The sequence below is a fragment of the Helobdella robusta genome (assembly GCF_000326865.2).
Source record: "Helobdella robusta unplaced genomic scaffold HELROscaffold_62, whole genome shotgun sequence".
Taxonomy (NCBI): domain Eukaryota; kingdom Metazoa; phylum Annelida; class Clitellata; order Rhynchobdellida; family Glossiphoniidae; genus Helobdella; species Helobdella robusta.
In genome coordinates this window covers 707,300-722,628 of record NW_008705346.1, presented here as the reverse complement: position 1 = coordinate 722,628, position 15,329 = coordinate 707,300, and the positions used below count along the sequence as shown (strand labels likewise).

Here is a 15,329-nt window from a genome sequence, read left to right as displayed (position 1 = left end):
GCTGTTGTTGCTAGAGTGGTAGCTACTGTTACGATAGTTGCTGTTAACTGTCTTCTTGGTAACGTACCTGTCGTGTAAAATGATTTATATAGCTAAACACTTGGTGATCTATGGCTTGATTCAGGTTAACGATCATTAAAAATATTAATTTCCTAAAATAATAATAAAAAATTACCAAAAATTCAACAAAATAAGAATTCTTATCATGAGTTTTATGACTTTTTACAGAGTTAAACTTAATTTTATTCCGATGAATTTTAGAGAAAAAGATATCTCACTCAGAAGATTTCGTCGTTTCTTCTGTCAGTGAATTATTTCTATTGTAACCTTTGGGGGAAATAATAATAATAATAATAATAATAATAATAATAATACACAATAATGATGAACAACAACAACGACAACAACAACAACAGAAGTCGATACGCTAAGGGCAGCATCAACTACTTTACACAGAAGGGCCGCGAAATTCGCCCCTGAGTCATATCATGCTGTTTCACTGCTTAACGGATGGCCAGGGCCACCCCAGACTTCTAAAATAGAAAAAGCAGAAGAGAGTTTGCCCAGAGAAATGAGAAAATTGCTGGCCCAACTCTGCTTAGGTCACTGCATCTCTCTTAACAGCTACAAAGCAAGAATCGACAGTAAAGTTAGCAGTAACTGTCGCAATCATCCCGACAAGGTTAACCATCTATTTAGCTGTCCGAACAACCCTACACATCTCACGGTAATAGATCTCCGGCGAAACGCAGTTGCTGTTGTCAACTGGCTCCAGACCCGGGGCAACAACAACAACGACAATAACAATAATGGTAAACAAATAAAAATAATAATAAAAAAACAAATGAAAATAATAAAATCAACAAACCGGCCCAGGATACGCTTTTGGACGAGTTAACTCTATCGACATTATTATTATTTTTATTATTAATGTTGTTGTTGTTAAAAGTAGTAGTAGTAGTAGTAGTAGTAGAGGTAGTAGTAGTAGTAGTAGTAGTAGAGGTAGTAGTAGTAGTAGTAGTAGTAGAGGTAGTAGTAGTAGTAGTAGTAGTAGAGGTAGTAGCTGTCGTGGCAGCGTCATTTTTTAGGTTCATAAATGCAGAGGAGGTTTTGTCTGCAGTATCGATAATATTCCGGTTACTACTACTACTATTAATATTATTATTTTTGTTATTATTATTATTATTATTATTATTGTTGTTGTTGTTATTGTTGTGGTTGATGGTGGTGACGACAGTGACGACGCCACTGACAGCCTCTCGAGCGTTTTCTCTAAGAATGTTGGCGAACTTGGTTGCAAGGTGATCTGAAGATATGAATAATAATAAAAATAATAACAACTACAATAATAAAAATAGTAGTAGTAGTGATAGGAGTTGTAGTAGGAGTAGTAGTAATAGTAGCAGTTGGGTGCGATAAAAAAAACTAGTTTAATAAATTAATCTACTACAGCTATAGTTGTTGTTGTTATAACCGCTAATTGTAGTAATAGTAACAGCAACAACAACAACCTCAACAACAACAACCACAACAACAAAAACAACAATAAATAATAATAATAATAATCACAAAATACCTGGATTTATGGAGGTATTAATGTTCTCCAAATTATCTCTACTTCCCCTGCTACTACGTTCAACGAGCGATGTCTCCACTTGGTTTCGAAATGTAATGCTGTTTCGATCTGTATGTAATTAATAATAAAAATTGAAATACTGCTACTACTACTGCTACTACTACTACTACTACTGCTACTTCTACTATACTACTACTTCTACAACAACAACAACAACTACTAGTACTACTATTGTTTCTACTACTACCACTTCTACTACTACTTCTACTGCTACTACTTCTACAACAACAACAACAACAACTACTACTACTACTACTACTACTACTACTACTACTACTACTACTAATGCTACTATTTTATTAATAGTAATAATAAATAATGCAGATAAATAATAATAAATAATAAATAATGTTATTTATTATTAATAATAATAATAAATAACAACAGCAATAACAACAACAACAACAATAATAATAATAAATATATTTAACAAAGATTAATGATTAAAGCACCGTTGTAAAGTATGGAAGTGCTTTTGGTCTGGAGGGGTGTCATTGATTGTAGTTGTTGGGGCTGGTCCCTGGTTTTATCATCTGTCCGTAGCAACAACAACATCATCATCATCATAACCCCACCATTTTTATCATCATCATAAACATCAGCATCGTTATCATCATCACCATCATCATACCTGTTTCAAGAGGTCTATTTCTGCTTAAGGCAAGTTCAATTCTTCTCTTGATTGCATCTCTACGCGAAACAATGTCATTATTATTATTATTATTGTTATAATTATTATTGTTGTTGTTAGGGATGTTGTTGATAATTTTGTTGTTGTTGCTGCAACCATTCATAGATTTGGAAATTTCGGTAATATTGTTATCTTTGATGTTGTTTTTGCTGCTGTTGTTGTTGTTGACGTCATGGTTGATGTTTGTGACGTCATTTTTACTGTTGTTGTTGTTGCTGCTGCTGTTGATGATGTTGTTGTTTCTTATAAAAGCCAGTCTCTGCCTTATCAACTTTCTTAGCTCCAATTTTGAACATCTAGTCAGCTAGGCATAAGAATGTGATACAATTTTAAAGATAAATAAATGTTTGAATGAACAAGCGAATGAATGAATGAATGAATGAATGAATGAATGAATGAATAGTGAATGTGTGAACAAACGAACGAAAGTATATATGATAGTAAGTGTGTAAATAAATAAATAAAATATAAAACAAATAAATGAATGAATGAACGAATGAAGGAACGAACGAACGAACGAACGAACGAACGAACGAACGAACTCACAGTATTGATAAGGAATTCTTCATCGACAGATGAATTAATCCTATTAATCAGCTCCATCTGTCAGGTTGGATATGGATAGATCATTTGGTTAGTTCAGTTAATCCATAATTTTACTAAACGCAAACGAGTTAAAGTTTAACCAAATTAGCCAGCATCATAATCGTCGTCATCATCACCATCAACATCAACATCATCATCATCATCATCATCATCATCATCATCATCAACAACAACAAAACCGACAACAACAATAACAGTAATAATAACGATTCTAGTGATACAACATCGTTTGGCTCCTCAAGAAATACGATTTAAAAACTGAAGCATGCTTCCAGCATTTGCGCGTTCATACATACATACAGACATACATACATACAAACATACGTACATACATACACACATACATACAAACATATGTACATATCAATATACATTTTATATGTATACATGCATATATACACATACATACATTCGCGCATTCAATTCCTAAACCAAAAAACTTATATACAAGGAATATAAACGTGAAATTATGTATAAATGCCTTTGTATGTATGTATGTATGTTGTATGTATGTATATATATATATACATGTACACACACACACACACACACACACACACACACATATATATATATATATATATATATATATATGTTTGTGTGTGTGTGAATGTGTGTGTGTGTATTCACCTAAAACTTAATTCATCTGTTTGGAAGATAACATAATCATAACATATAGCAAACTGTATGGGTTGTGAAACAAAGAATTTTGTTTGTTTGTATGGATGGATGTATGTATGTATGTATGTATATAACACACGTACATACATACACGCACACGCACACATGCAAGCAAACAAAATGATGGAAAAAGAAACAGACTGTAGAAAGCACGAGTTGAATTGTTGTTGTTGTTGTTTGAGTAATAAATAAAAGACAAAATCCTTGAATAATAATAATAATAATAAATAATAATAATATAATAATGATGATAATAATAATGATAATAATAATAATATTCAACGGAGGAAAGAACAATAATAACTTTAATTGTAACACAGACAGAATGAAAAACTAGTTTGGTGATGTATTTAAAGTTTATAAATGTACCCCAAAAAGACTCAAAAAACTCCTCAAAAAAATTACCGCATCATTACTAAAACTACAAAAAAAAATAAAAAACAACAATCATCTAAATGACTTTTCGAAAAGAAAACCACAAAGAACAAGGTGTTGAAAAAAACCAGTTAAAACAACATGAAATTATTATTATTCTTTTTAGCTATAATAATAATAATTATTATTATTTGTTTATTGTTTATGACGTATGAACACCCACCCACACACACACACACGCACACACACGCACGCACACACAGCCTATCGCAAGCATTGCATGTGGTAGTTGGAGATATTCTTATAAGAGGACCAGAAGTCATAGCAATTTATACCACTTGAATCCAAATAATACCCCAAAATACCACCTTAATACTTTACAGAAAATGTAATAGTATACAGACACACAGAAAACATTGAGCAGATAGATGAATCGACACGTATTTCTCGAATTATAAATACTAAGATGTGCAGCGACTAAGATGATAGATTAGTAATCAAAACAACACACACACACGCACACACACACACAAACACACGCACACATGAATACACATGAACACACACACATGAACATGACACCCACACAAACAGACACACATGAACACACACATACACACAAACAGACACACATGAACACACACACGCACACACACACACGTAAAAATACATTTATGTACATTTATTTTGTTGTTGTTAATATCATTGTAACATTTGGGCGTATCTTATCACGTAAAGGCCATGTAAGTTAACAACTATTAGATACCGTGTGATTGCGATAGAGAGAGAGAGAGAGAGAGAGAGAGAGAGAGAGAGAGAGAGAGAGAGAGAGAAAGATAGGAGAGAAAAGAAAGAAAATGAAGAAAGAGCAAGATATAGAGAAAGTAAGAGGAAAAAATATCGTGTGACATTTATGTTTTACATTATTTGCTATATTTCAACGGTTATGTTTTAATTAATAATGAGTGAATGAATGAATGAATGAATGAATAAAAAAATGAATGAGTGACACAAACGACACTATTAAATGGTTCTGAACTGAACAACAATGATATCAATAAGGTCATCAATATAAATAAGATTTCAATGCTACTACTACTTACTACAACTACTACTACTACCTCTACTACTACTACTACAACAACTACTACTACTTTATTACTTTTTATTCATTCATTCATTCATTCATTCATCCATTCATTTATTTAACAAATAAAAATTAATTGATGTATAATTAAACCAATTATAAATTACAGTTTAAATTATCATCATCATCATTTTAATTATCATTATCATTATAAGTATAATAACAATAATTATAATAATAATTTACCTCATCATTATCATCATCGCATCCGGACAATTTGGGCGTGTCTGAGTTACTATTAACTGCATCATTTTCTTTAGCGGAAATAGAAAGTTCACTTTTTAAAATTCTTTCTTTCTGTCTATCATCTGGAAGAAATGTTTATTATTTTAGAATGTGGCAATCATAATTATTATAATTATAGCTAGTAATATTATAATGATATAATGAATGAATGGATAGGTAGATGAATGAATGAATAGATGATTGTATCGACGGATGATTGAAAGAGTGAATGAATGAATGAATGAATGAATAAATGAATGAATGAAAAATTCGAAATAATTGTTCATCTGATTTAATATGACGGAATATGACGGAATGCAATTTACGTAATGGCAAATTTTTTATTACACTGCATACCAATTAGCACTAACTACTATTACTTCTACTACTGCTACTACTACTACTACTACTACGACTACTAAACTGCTCTTGCTACTACTACTAATAATACTACTACTAAGAATAATAACAAAAATAGCAATAATAATAATAATAACCGACCGAGTAAAACAGAGCAACTTGACGTAGTTTTTCCAGCACTGCTTCTAGCAATACACTCGTATCTACCGAAATCGAAACTATTCGCTTTATCGATTCTCAATACCGCCTTCTTACCGTCGAATACCTGTTCGATTCTTCGACATTCCGGCCAGATTATTTTCGAATCTTTCGTCCAGGTTATCATGGCTGGATGCTGGGTGGATAGCATACACTGGAGTGTTATCGAACCTCCAAGCGAATAGTGATGGTCGGTAAGTCCGACGATAAATTTTGGCGGCTCTTGGCTACTAAACAGAGACTGACTAGTCGTGATCGGTGATTTAGTCGGAGTTTTTTGAACCGACAATGACTCTGATGGTTTTAATGATGGTTTTCGTTGGCTTGTGTTGTTGAAACTGTTGTTGTTGAAACTGTTGTTGAAACTGTTGTTGTTGTTGATGTTGTTGTTGCTAATGTTGATGTTGTTGCTTTCATAAGTTCCATTGTTGTGGGTTTTAACAGGTTGTACGGTTTCACCGTTCGTCATCTTGACGAGAAATTTTAACCTTTGGTTTTCTAAAATAATATAAAATAATAATAAAAATATTACTTATATTTTGATTTTCATTTACGTGTATTTAAATCAAATTTAAGAATAATAATATTTATTTATTTATAATTTTTTTTAATTTATTAAAAACTATTACAAAGTTAATAATTTTTTTACAATTGTCCGGATTTTGATGAATATATAGACGTATTAACGAAAAATAAGTCAACGACTATAACAGAAATACGTAGATGAAGAATATAAAATTTGTGTTAGGTACTTGTTTGTATGTGTAAAAATACCAGACGATTAAGTACAATACAAAACAATACAATATATATTATTAGGTGTGTCTTTGTATTTATGTAGCGCTCTGGGTATGTGTGTTTGTATGTGGGAAAAATAAACAAACTTATCGACAATCCCCGTGTCATCTTGTTAGAAGGACGAATTTAATTTCAAGATGAAGATAGCAAAAGCGATTAGAAACACAGTTGGTTTAGAGGAAAGAATTTAAAAAGATGTATGTGTGTATGTATGTATGTATGTGTGTATGTATGTATGTATGTATGTATGTATGTATGTATGTATGTATGTATGTATGTATGTATGTATGTATGTATGTATGTATGTATGTATGTATGTATGTATGTATGTATGTATGTATGTATGTATGTATGTATTACCTGCGTTGTTGTCAAGTTCTCTCAGAGGCATACCGATAATTGTGTGGTTTCTATGTAAGGAATTAGAACTCAACAATGATGATGATGATTTTGTTGTGGTTGCTGTAGCTGATGTTGATGATAATGATGATAACAATAATGTTGTTGTTGATGATGATGATGTTGTTGTTGTTGATAATGATGATGTTGTTGTTGTGGATGTTTTTGTTGAGGTTAGCGATGAAACTCTGAGAGTTGTAGTTGATGTTTTTGGTAGTGTTGATGTTTTTACTAAAATATTTGGTGACGCTGATGTTGAAATCATTGATGATGATGTTGCTAGAATTATTGATGATGATGTTTTTGTTGCTGCTGCCGATGATGATGATTTCGAATGTAATAATTCTTCTTGGTCTTTAATAAATGATTTATAGCTACGCAACTGAATTTGTGGCCGTTGTTGTTGTTGTTGTTGCTGAAGTTGTTGTTGTTGTTGATGTTGTTGTTGCTGATGCTGTTGTTGTTGATGTTGAAGTTGTTGTTGTTGATGTTGATGTTGTTGTTGTTGATGTTGTTGCTGATGTTGTTGTCTGTATAGTTGTAGGTGCGGTTGTTGATTGACCAAAGACTGCCTACCAAGTTGACTTTTACGATGTAAAAATGGTGGCTGCTGTGGCTGCGACTGTTGTCGTTGGGTTTGAAAATTTTCAAAATGTTCTCCTGGAAATGCATTCCGGGACCTATCATCTAGAATGACTGGACGATTGGAAAATTAAGATGTTTTAAAATTAATGAAAAGATTATTATAAAATGGTTAATAAATATATGAATGTGTTGGCAAGAGGAAGAAGAAGAAGAAGAAGAAGAAGAAGAAGAAAAAGAAGAAGAAGAAGAAGAAGAGGAAGAAGAAGAAGAAGAAGGAGAAGAAGAAGAAGACGAAGAAGAAGAAGAAGAAGAGGAAGAAGAAGAAGAAGGAGAAGAAGAAGAAGACGAAGAAGAAGATTGATAATTATGGTCAGAAAAAAGAAGAAGAAAAAAAAAAAGTAGATTGATAATTATGGTCAGAAAGAAAAGTCAAGGTTATATAATAATTATAATAGTAAGAAAAAGGAGAAGAATGATAGGAATAAATATTAACAATCAATTTCGTTAATTCAGTTTGAGTGTATTTGAGTTTGAGATTAGTTTCGAGCTATTTTCGTAATGTCGGTAAATAAAATATGTAGTTCACAATCACAATCAACACCACCGCCACCACCACCATCATCATCATCATCATCATCATCATCATCATCATCATCATCATCACCATAATCATCATCTTATTCATCATTATCATCATCGTCGTTGTCGTCTTCACCATCAAATTGAATCTTTTAGAATTTAGTGAATGGTCGGTACGGATTTTTTAATCTATGCTGTGGTTAATTTGTGCGTGTGTGTGTGTGTGTGTGTGCCTGAGCTTGCCTGCATGTGTGTGTGTGTGTGTGTGTGTGTGTGTGTGTGTGTGTGTGTGTGTGTGTGTGTGTGTGTGTGTGTGTGTGTGATTGTTATCCATATTGTTTAATTAGGGATTTATTTATTCATAATAATAATAATATTATTATTATTATTATATTAGAGTTAAGTGTTTAAAAGTTTTATGTCGAGTGTATCGATGAGTTGATATTTCATGGAATTCTTTATCTATTATTATTAATTAAATCTTATGAGATCTGTATATGTGTGTGTGTGAGAGTGTGTGTGCGTGTATGTGTATGCGTGTGTGTGCGTCTCTATCATAGGAATCTTATTTACTATGCATATCTGAGGCAAAATATTTCGCAATACCAAAATAACAGATCTAAAATTGTGATTAAATCAGTTCTGTCTTGTCTTCCTTCGCTTTTTAATCCAGCTCACTTTTAGAATTAATATTTGCATTTAATTTATTCTTTTAATTTATTCATTTAATTATTTTTATTAACAAATTATTGGCTGGCTGGTTGGTTGGCTGGTTTATTTACTTTTGCAGTGTTGTTATCCAACAGCTAGAACACTAGCATTTTATGTGTGTGACATGTTTCTCACGAGAAAGAGAGAGGGAAAAAGAGAGAGAAAAAGAGAGAGAGAAAGAATGAAAAAAAGTGAAAAAGAAAGACAAAAAGAAGCTGATAATAATGATGATGATGTTCCAATGATGCTGACGATGATGAAGGTGTCATTAGTCAATGATGATGTCAAGGACCACACTGAAACTAATGATGATGATGATGATGATGATGATGATGATGATGATGGATGATGATGATGATGATGATGATGATGATGATGATGATAATGGTGGTGGTGCTGATAATGATGACGCCACAAACAACGACGAAGACGACGATGATGATAATAGTGACAGTAGCTAAGTAGAAGATGTCAAAGGTCACAAAAACAATATTAAACAGAAAGATGACATGCACACACATACACGCACACCTATATACACACACAAACACACACACTTATAAATATATACACACAAACACACACACACAAACAAACACACAAACACATACGTTGTGTGTGTCGTGTTTTTTATAAATGTCATGTCATTAGTGTCAAATTTTTAATGAGGGTGCTGCTCTCTTATCATTATAATTATTTAATTCGAATTAATTATCTTAGTAGTAGTAGTAGTAGTAGTTGTTGTTGTTGTTGTTGTAACAACAGAAGTAGTAGTAGTAGTAGTAAATAAAGTTTTAGCAGTATAAATGTTAGTAGCTTTGTTGTTGTCTTGTTGCGACTTACATAAATAATGTTAAAAAAGTTAAACTGTAATTAGAAACAAACACACACATACGCACACACAAACGCATACACAGACGCACACATATACACACACAAACCCACACATGCCATTAGAGCACATACATACACGTACACACGTGTATGTATATTCATAAATATCTATTCTCTGTTTCTCTCTCTCTCTCTCTCTCTCTTCCTCTCTCTCCTTCTCTTTCTCACTTTGTCATAAAATAACAAGAGAACTTCAAGAGATAATAAAACATTCATGAATAATAATAATAAAAATGATGATAATATAATAATAATAATAATAATAATACAATTTACGGTAAGTAAATAAAAGCTATTAATTAAAATAGCTAGGTTTAAATGGGACTGTTGAAAAAAGCGATCAATAAAATAATAATGACAAAAATAACAATAACAATTAACCACAAAAACAAGAATTATAATAATAATAAAAATAATAATATCAAAAATAATAACATAGATGAATCGTGATGTTTGTTAGCATTGATAATAAATAAAGTTAAAATCTGTTACGAGTGCCATCATCTTCATCATTATTATTGTTATTATTATTATTATGTTGTTGTTGTCTGTGTGTTGTTTCCATGGTAACCCACACACAAATGTTATCAATAAGTACATGTCATTCTACGTATGTATGTATGTATGTTTGTTTGTTTGTAGGTACGTATGTATGTATGTATGTTTGTTTGTATGTACGTACGTACGTACGTATGTATGTATGTATGTATGTATGTATGTATGTATAAATGCATGTATGCGTGTATGTACGTGTTTGTCTGTATGTTTGTTTGTATGTCTGCGGGCCACTTAAATGCTACCATTAGAACTACAAAGTAAATTATAGGGAAGAAATTCCCCAATAAATGATCATCATCATTATTGTATGCATGTATGTACGTAAAAATGTTAGTTTAAAGAATATTATAAATAATAATAATAAGAATAATAAATAATAATAATAAGAATAATAATAGCGCGCACACATCATCCACGTCTCATCAACATCATAAATGACAGTGCCAATCTTCTTCAATGAATAATAGTAATAATAATGATATTATTATTATTACTATTATTACTGCTGATGCTACCACTACAACTACTACTACTACCACTACTACTACTACCACTACTACTACTACTACTACTACTACTACTACTACTACTAATAGCAATAGCAATAATAAAACGATTAACACCACGGCCAAACGAAAATCTCAATAACGATGATTGAATGATTGTAAAAATTTGACTGAATGAATGAATGAATGAAGCTTGAAGGAACATAACAATGAAACAAATAGACTTGAATGAATGATGGAATGAATGAATGAAAGAATGAATGAAGCAGCGAAAGAATGGTGCAGTGAATGAATGAATGAACAAAGAAACGACAGATTGTGAGAATGAATAAATAAAAGTTTGAAGAAAGAATAGATGATCGACTGAACGAACGAACAAATGAATGGTAAAAATATACATATTTATATTTAAATTTAAAACATTAATAATAATAACAATAATAATAATAACAACAACAACAGCAAAACAACAACAAACCTGGCGAAGACGACGATGACGATGAAGGCGATGATGATGGCGATAATGATGACGTAGGCCGACGAACAACAACAACATCATTATCTTTGTTATCATCATGATTACCATGACCTTCGTTATTCGGTTGGGATGATTTTTTCAGCTGCCGGCTTATCTATTGGTAGTATCATTAATAATTATTGCCAACTTATAATAGTTATTTTTATAATTATTATAGCTATTGTTATTACAATTATTATAGATGTTATTATTATTATGATTTTTGTTTTTGTTATCATTAATGATAAATTTTCATCTTTTCGATACCGATTCCGATACATCGGTTCCGAATTTTCAGTTTTCCGATTTCGATTACATCGTATCGGGAACTGAAATCTAAGTTTCTCGCTATTAATTTCGGTATACCGGTATCGAATTTTAAATTGCCGGGTAGCGATACCGACATTTCGGTACTGACAATAAAATGAAATAAGATGAACTTACAAAATTTTGAATAAGTAGACGGCTTCTGACTACATCTCCATCAACATTGTTAAGCATTTTACCAATGCTACTGGAACTACGTAAGAGAAATGGAGCTTTGTTGTTGTTGATACTGTTGTTGTTGATGTTGATGTTGTTGATGTTGTTGTTGTTGTTATTGTTGCTGTTATTGTTGTTGATACTGTTGTTTTTGTTGTTGGTGGTGATGTTGCTAATGTTGTTGTTGCTGATGTTGTTGTTTGTTAGTGTGTAAGACAGTTTGTTTTTGTGAATACTGCCGTTATTGTGGTAGTGTTCGTTGTTTGCTGGTTCTTTGGTCATTTTGTTGTTGTTGTTGGTGGTGGTGACGTCACAGATCTTATTCTTTTTCAAATCTACAATGATGACGATAGTGTTGTTGAAATTTTCTTTAATAAAGAATCGATTACTATTGTTATTAGCTATGATCTTGCTGGCGATGATCTGCTCGCTAATCACGCTGTTGTTAATGTTGTTGATGTCAGAGCTGCTTATGTTGTTGTTGTTGTTGCTATTAATGTTGCTACTGATGTTGTTGTTGTTTAGATTTTGTTCAATTCCCTTGGTCGTTTTGAAACAAATTTCAAAATTTCTACAAGCATCAACAGTTGCAGAACGTTCTAAAAGAATCTGTTAGAAGCAGAGTTCGTACATTCTAATAATTCAATAACTGTTACACAAACACACACACACACGCAGACGCACACACACACGCACACACACACAGACCTGCATACACAAGCGCAAACATGCACACACTCACAAATGTATAATACATTTAAGTATTTAAGTAGTAAAACATACATATACAACAATGAATGGCCATAAAAATAGCTAATATTTTTACTATTATTTATAAACTACTACAACTACTACTATTAATAATAATAATAAAATCAATAATAATAATAATAATAAGAAGAAGAAGAATACCAAAAATACCCCAAATGTGACGACCAATGCAATCTCAGTTAAATGAATTACAGCGAGATGACCTCGTTCATTTATATATATATATATATATACAACTTACATATATATATATATACCACATACATATTACATTATACATACACACTCCACACACATACGTGAATGTCATATTACGCATACGCGCGCACATGCATGTATAGTATTGTATATACAGACAAAACACAAGTTGATATGTTGAAACATTAAATGTATGTATGTATGTATGTATATATATGTATACATATATATGTATATACATATATATATTTCAAAAATTCAACACTACTTTCAACATTGTTCAACTTTTTAAACAAGTTTTTAAAAAGTTGAACAATGTTGAAAGTAGTGTTGAATTTTTGAAATGTTGCGTTAACAATAGTCTGTTACCAAAACATATATATATATATATATATATATATATATATATATATATATATATGTATGTATGTATGTATATCACGTGATCATATTAAATTACGTCACATTAAATGACATTTTGTGGTCGGTTGATTATTGAAATAATGGTCCAAAATTGCTCATCCATTAATTCAATCCTTCATTCATTTGTTCGTTCGTTCATTCGTTCATTCATTCATTCAAAAGTTTGGTTTAATTGTTTCAAATGAACGCGTACGTGTGTGCATGTGTGCGTGTGTGTTTGTGTGTGTGTTTGTGTGTGCATGTGCGTGCGTGTGTGTGCGTGTAGAGTGCGTCCACGTGTTTACATAAGGAGCTCTTGCTTTTGTTTGCGATCAAAATTACATAAGCCTGCTTCGTATGATTGACCTTGCTGTTAATAATGAAGGAATAAAGTCATTCCTTCACTCATTCATTCATTCATTTGTTTGTTACTTCATTCATTCATACATTTGTTTGTTCTTTTATTCGTTTGTTCATTCGTTCGTTTATTCGTTCGTTCATTTTTCACAATCATAGTTCAAGTTATAAACCAAAATGCAAACGACTTGACGAGATATGATTGGGCTCGTAGCAACAGCAGAGAGCCGATAGATAACACGCTCTAAATTCATGTTTACGTATTGTGTGTTGATTAACACATGTGCTTATTTACATTTACACATACACACACGCACGCACGCACACAAACACACGCACACAAACACACGCATACACACATACAGGCACACATAAACATGTGTGTGTAGGTGGGTAAGTGTATTTATAAGAATGCAGTATGCAGTAATGCAGATGAATAACACGAAATCTATGGTGATGTATCAGCACAATACAAACATACATAATTATATAAAAACATACTTACATACACTCATACAAACATATATACGTACATACAAACAAACATACATACATACACACACATACATACACACATACAAGGAGATGTATAACTTCTTAATGACCTAATATTTTACTAACTAGTAGGCGTGTGAGCGTTTCCGATTGTTTATTCATATATTGATTAATTAACTTGTTTTAAAAAAATTGTTTCATTACCACTACTACTACTTCTACAACTACTACTTCTACTACTACAACTGCTGCTACTACTACCACTACTGAAGTAGTTACTACTACCAGCACTACTACTACTATTACTACTACTACTATTACTACTACTATTACTTCTACTGCTGCTGCTACTGCTGCTGCTACTACCACTACTACTCAGGCTTTTTAACATTACTCAAAGATTATATTGCCAATACTAATACTTAAACCTTTCTAAATAATATCGAATTCAATACTTTGCTACTTAATGCAGTAATAAAAATACTAGCAACATATAGTAACAATATCAGTAAAAGTAAGATTAGAAATAAGGTTTCTTACTTACCGTATGATGATAATACTCCTCCGAGGTTGGCTTTTTTTCTGGGTTGTTGAAACACAAAATCATTTTGTCTTTTATTTTTTTATGAAAATAAATCAATTAAAACTTTGAAAAATTAATTAATTAATCAACTAGTAAGTAAAATGATTAATTGATTATTCTTTAATACAATAATTATTTGTAACTTTTTCGATATCTATGAGTTATTTATATAAAATGTTATCAACTGAACGTGTTTTTCAGAGTTTTGACCAAATCAAGAAAGCAAAAAATTCGTTATTCTCATGTTTCATTTTTTCCTGTTTAAATAAAAATTAACATATAACATTGTTGTTATACACACATATGCACACACACACACACGTGTATACAAAACACACATACATAGATATATACAGAACACACACAAAAACAAAACATACATACAAATTGAGTTTAAGAAACATTAAACAGGACAGATAAAGCTACGAAATCTTTTAGTTGCTCATGCTCATACGTCGCGATATTTATATAATATAATTATAAATTATTATTATTATTATATTGTTATTATTATTAATATTATTAAATTATTATTATTATTTTGGCTTATTCATACTTACATTTCTAGTTTGAA

At 31.4% G+C, this 15,329-nt stretch overlaps 2 protein-coding genes across 2 annotated transcripts; both read right to left on the bottom strand.

The window, feature by feature from the left end:
• Positions 1 to 274: 274 nt before the first annotated feature.
• On the bottom strand, positions 275 to 6,388 carry HELRODRAFT_180531 (hypothetical protein; the record flags this gene model as incomplete). Its single annotated transcript, XM_009029834.1, has 7 exons — positions 275 to 327; positions 869 to 1,306; positions 1,577 to 1,684; positions 2,268 to 2,631; positions 2,874 to 2,930; positions 5,323 to 5,444; positions 5,863 to 6,388. The coding sequence occupies 7 exons, from the start codon at positions 6,386 to 6,388 to the stop codon at positions 275 to 277; spliced, it is 1,668 nt and encodes a 555-aa protein (XP_009028082.1).
• A 5,456-nt stretch (positions 6,389 to 11,844) lies between these two features.
• On the bottom strand, positions 11,845 to 14,779 carry HELRODRAFT_180530 (hypothetical protein; the record flags this gene model as incomplete). The annotated part of the gene is made up of 2 exons (XM_009029833.1): positions 11,845 to 12,558; positions 14,717 to 14,779. The coding sequence occupies 2 exons, from the start codon at positions 14,777 to 14,779 to the stop codon at positions 11,845 to 11,847; spliced, it is 777 nt and encodes a 258-aa protein (XP_009028081.1).
• Between the last annotated feature and the right edge of the window lie 550 nt (positions 14,780 to 15,329).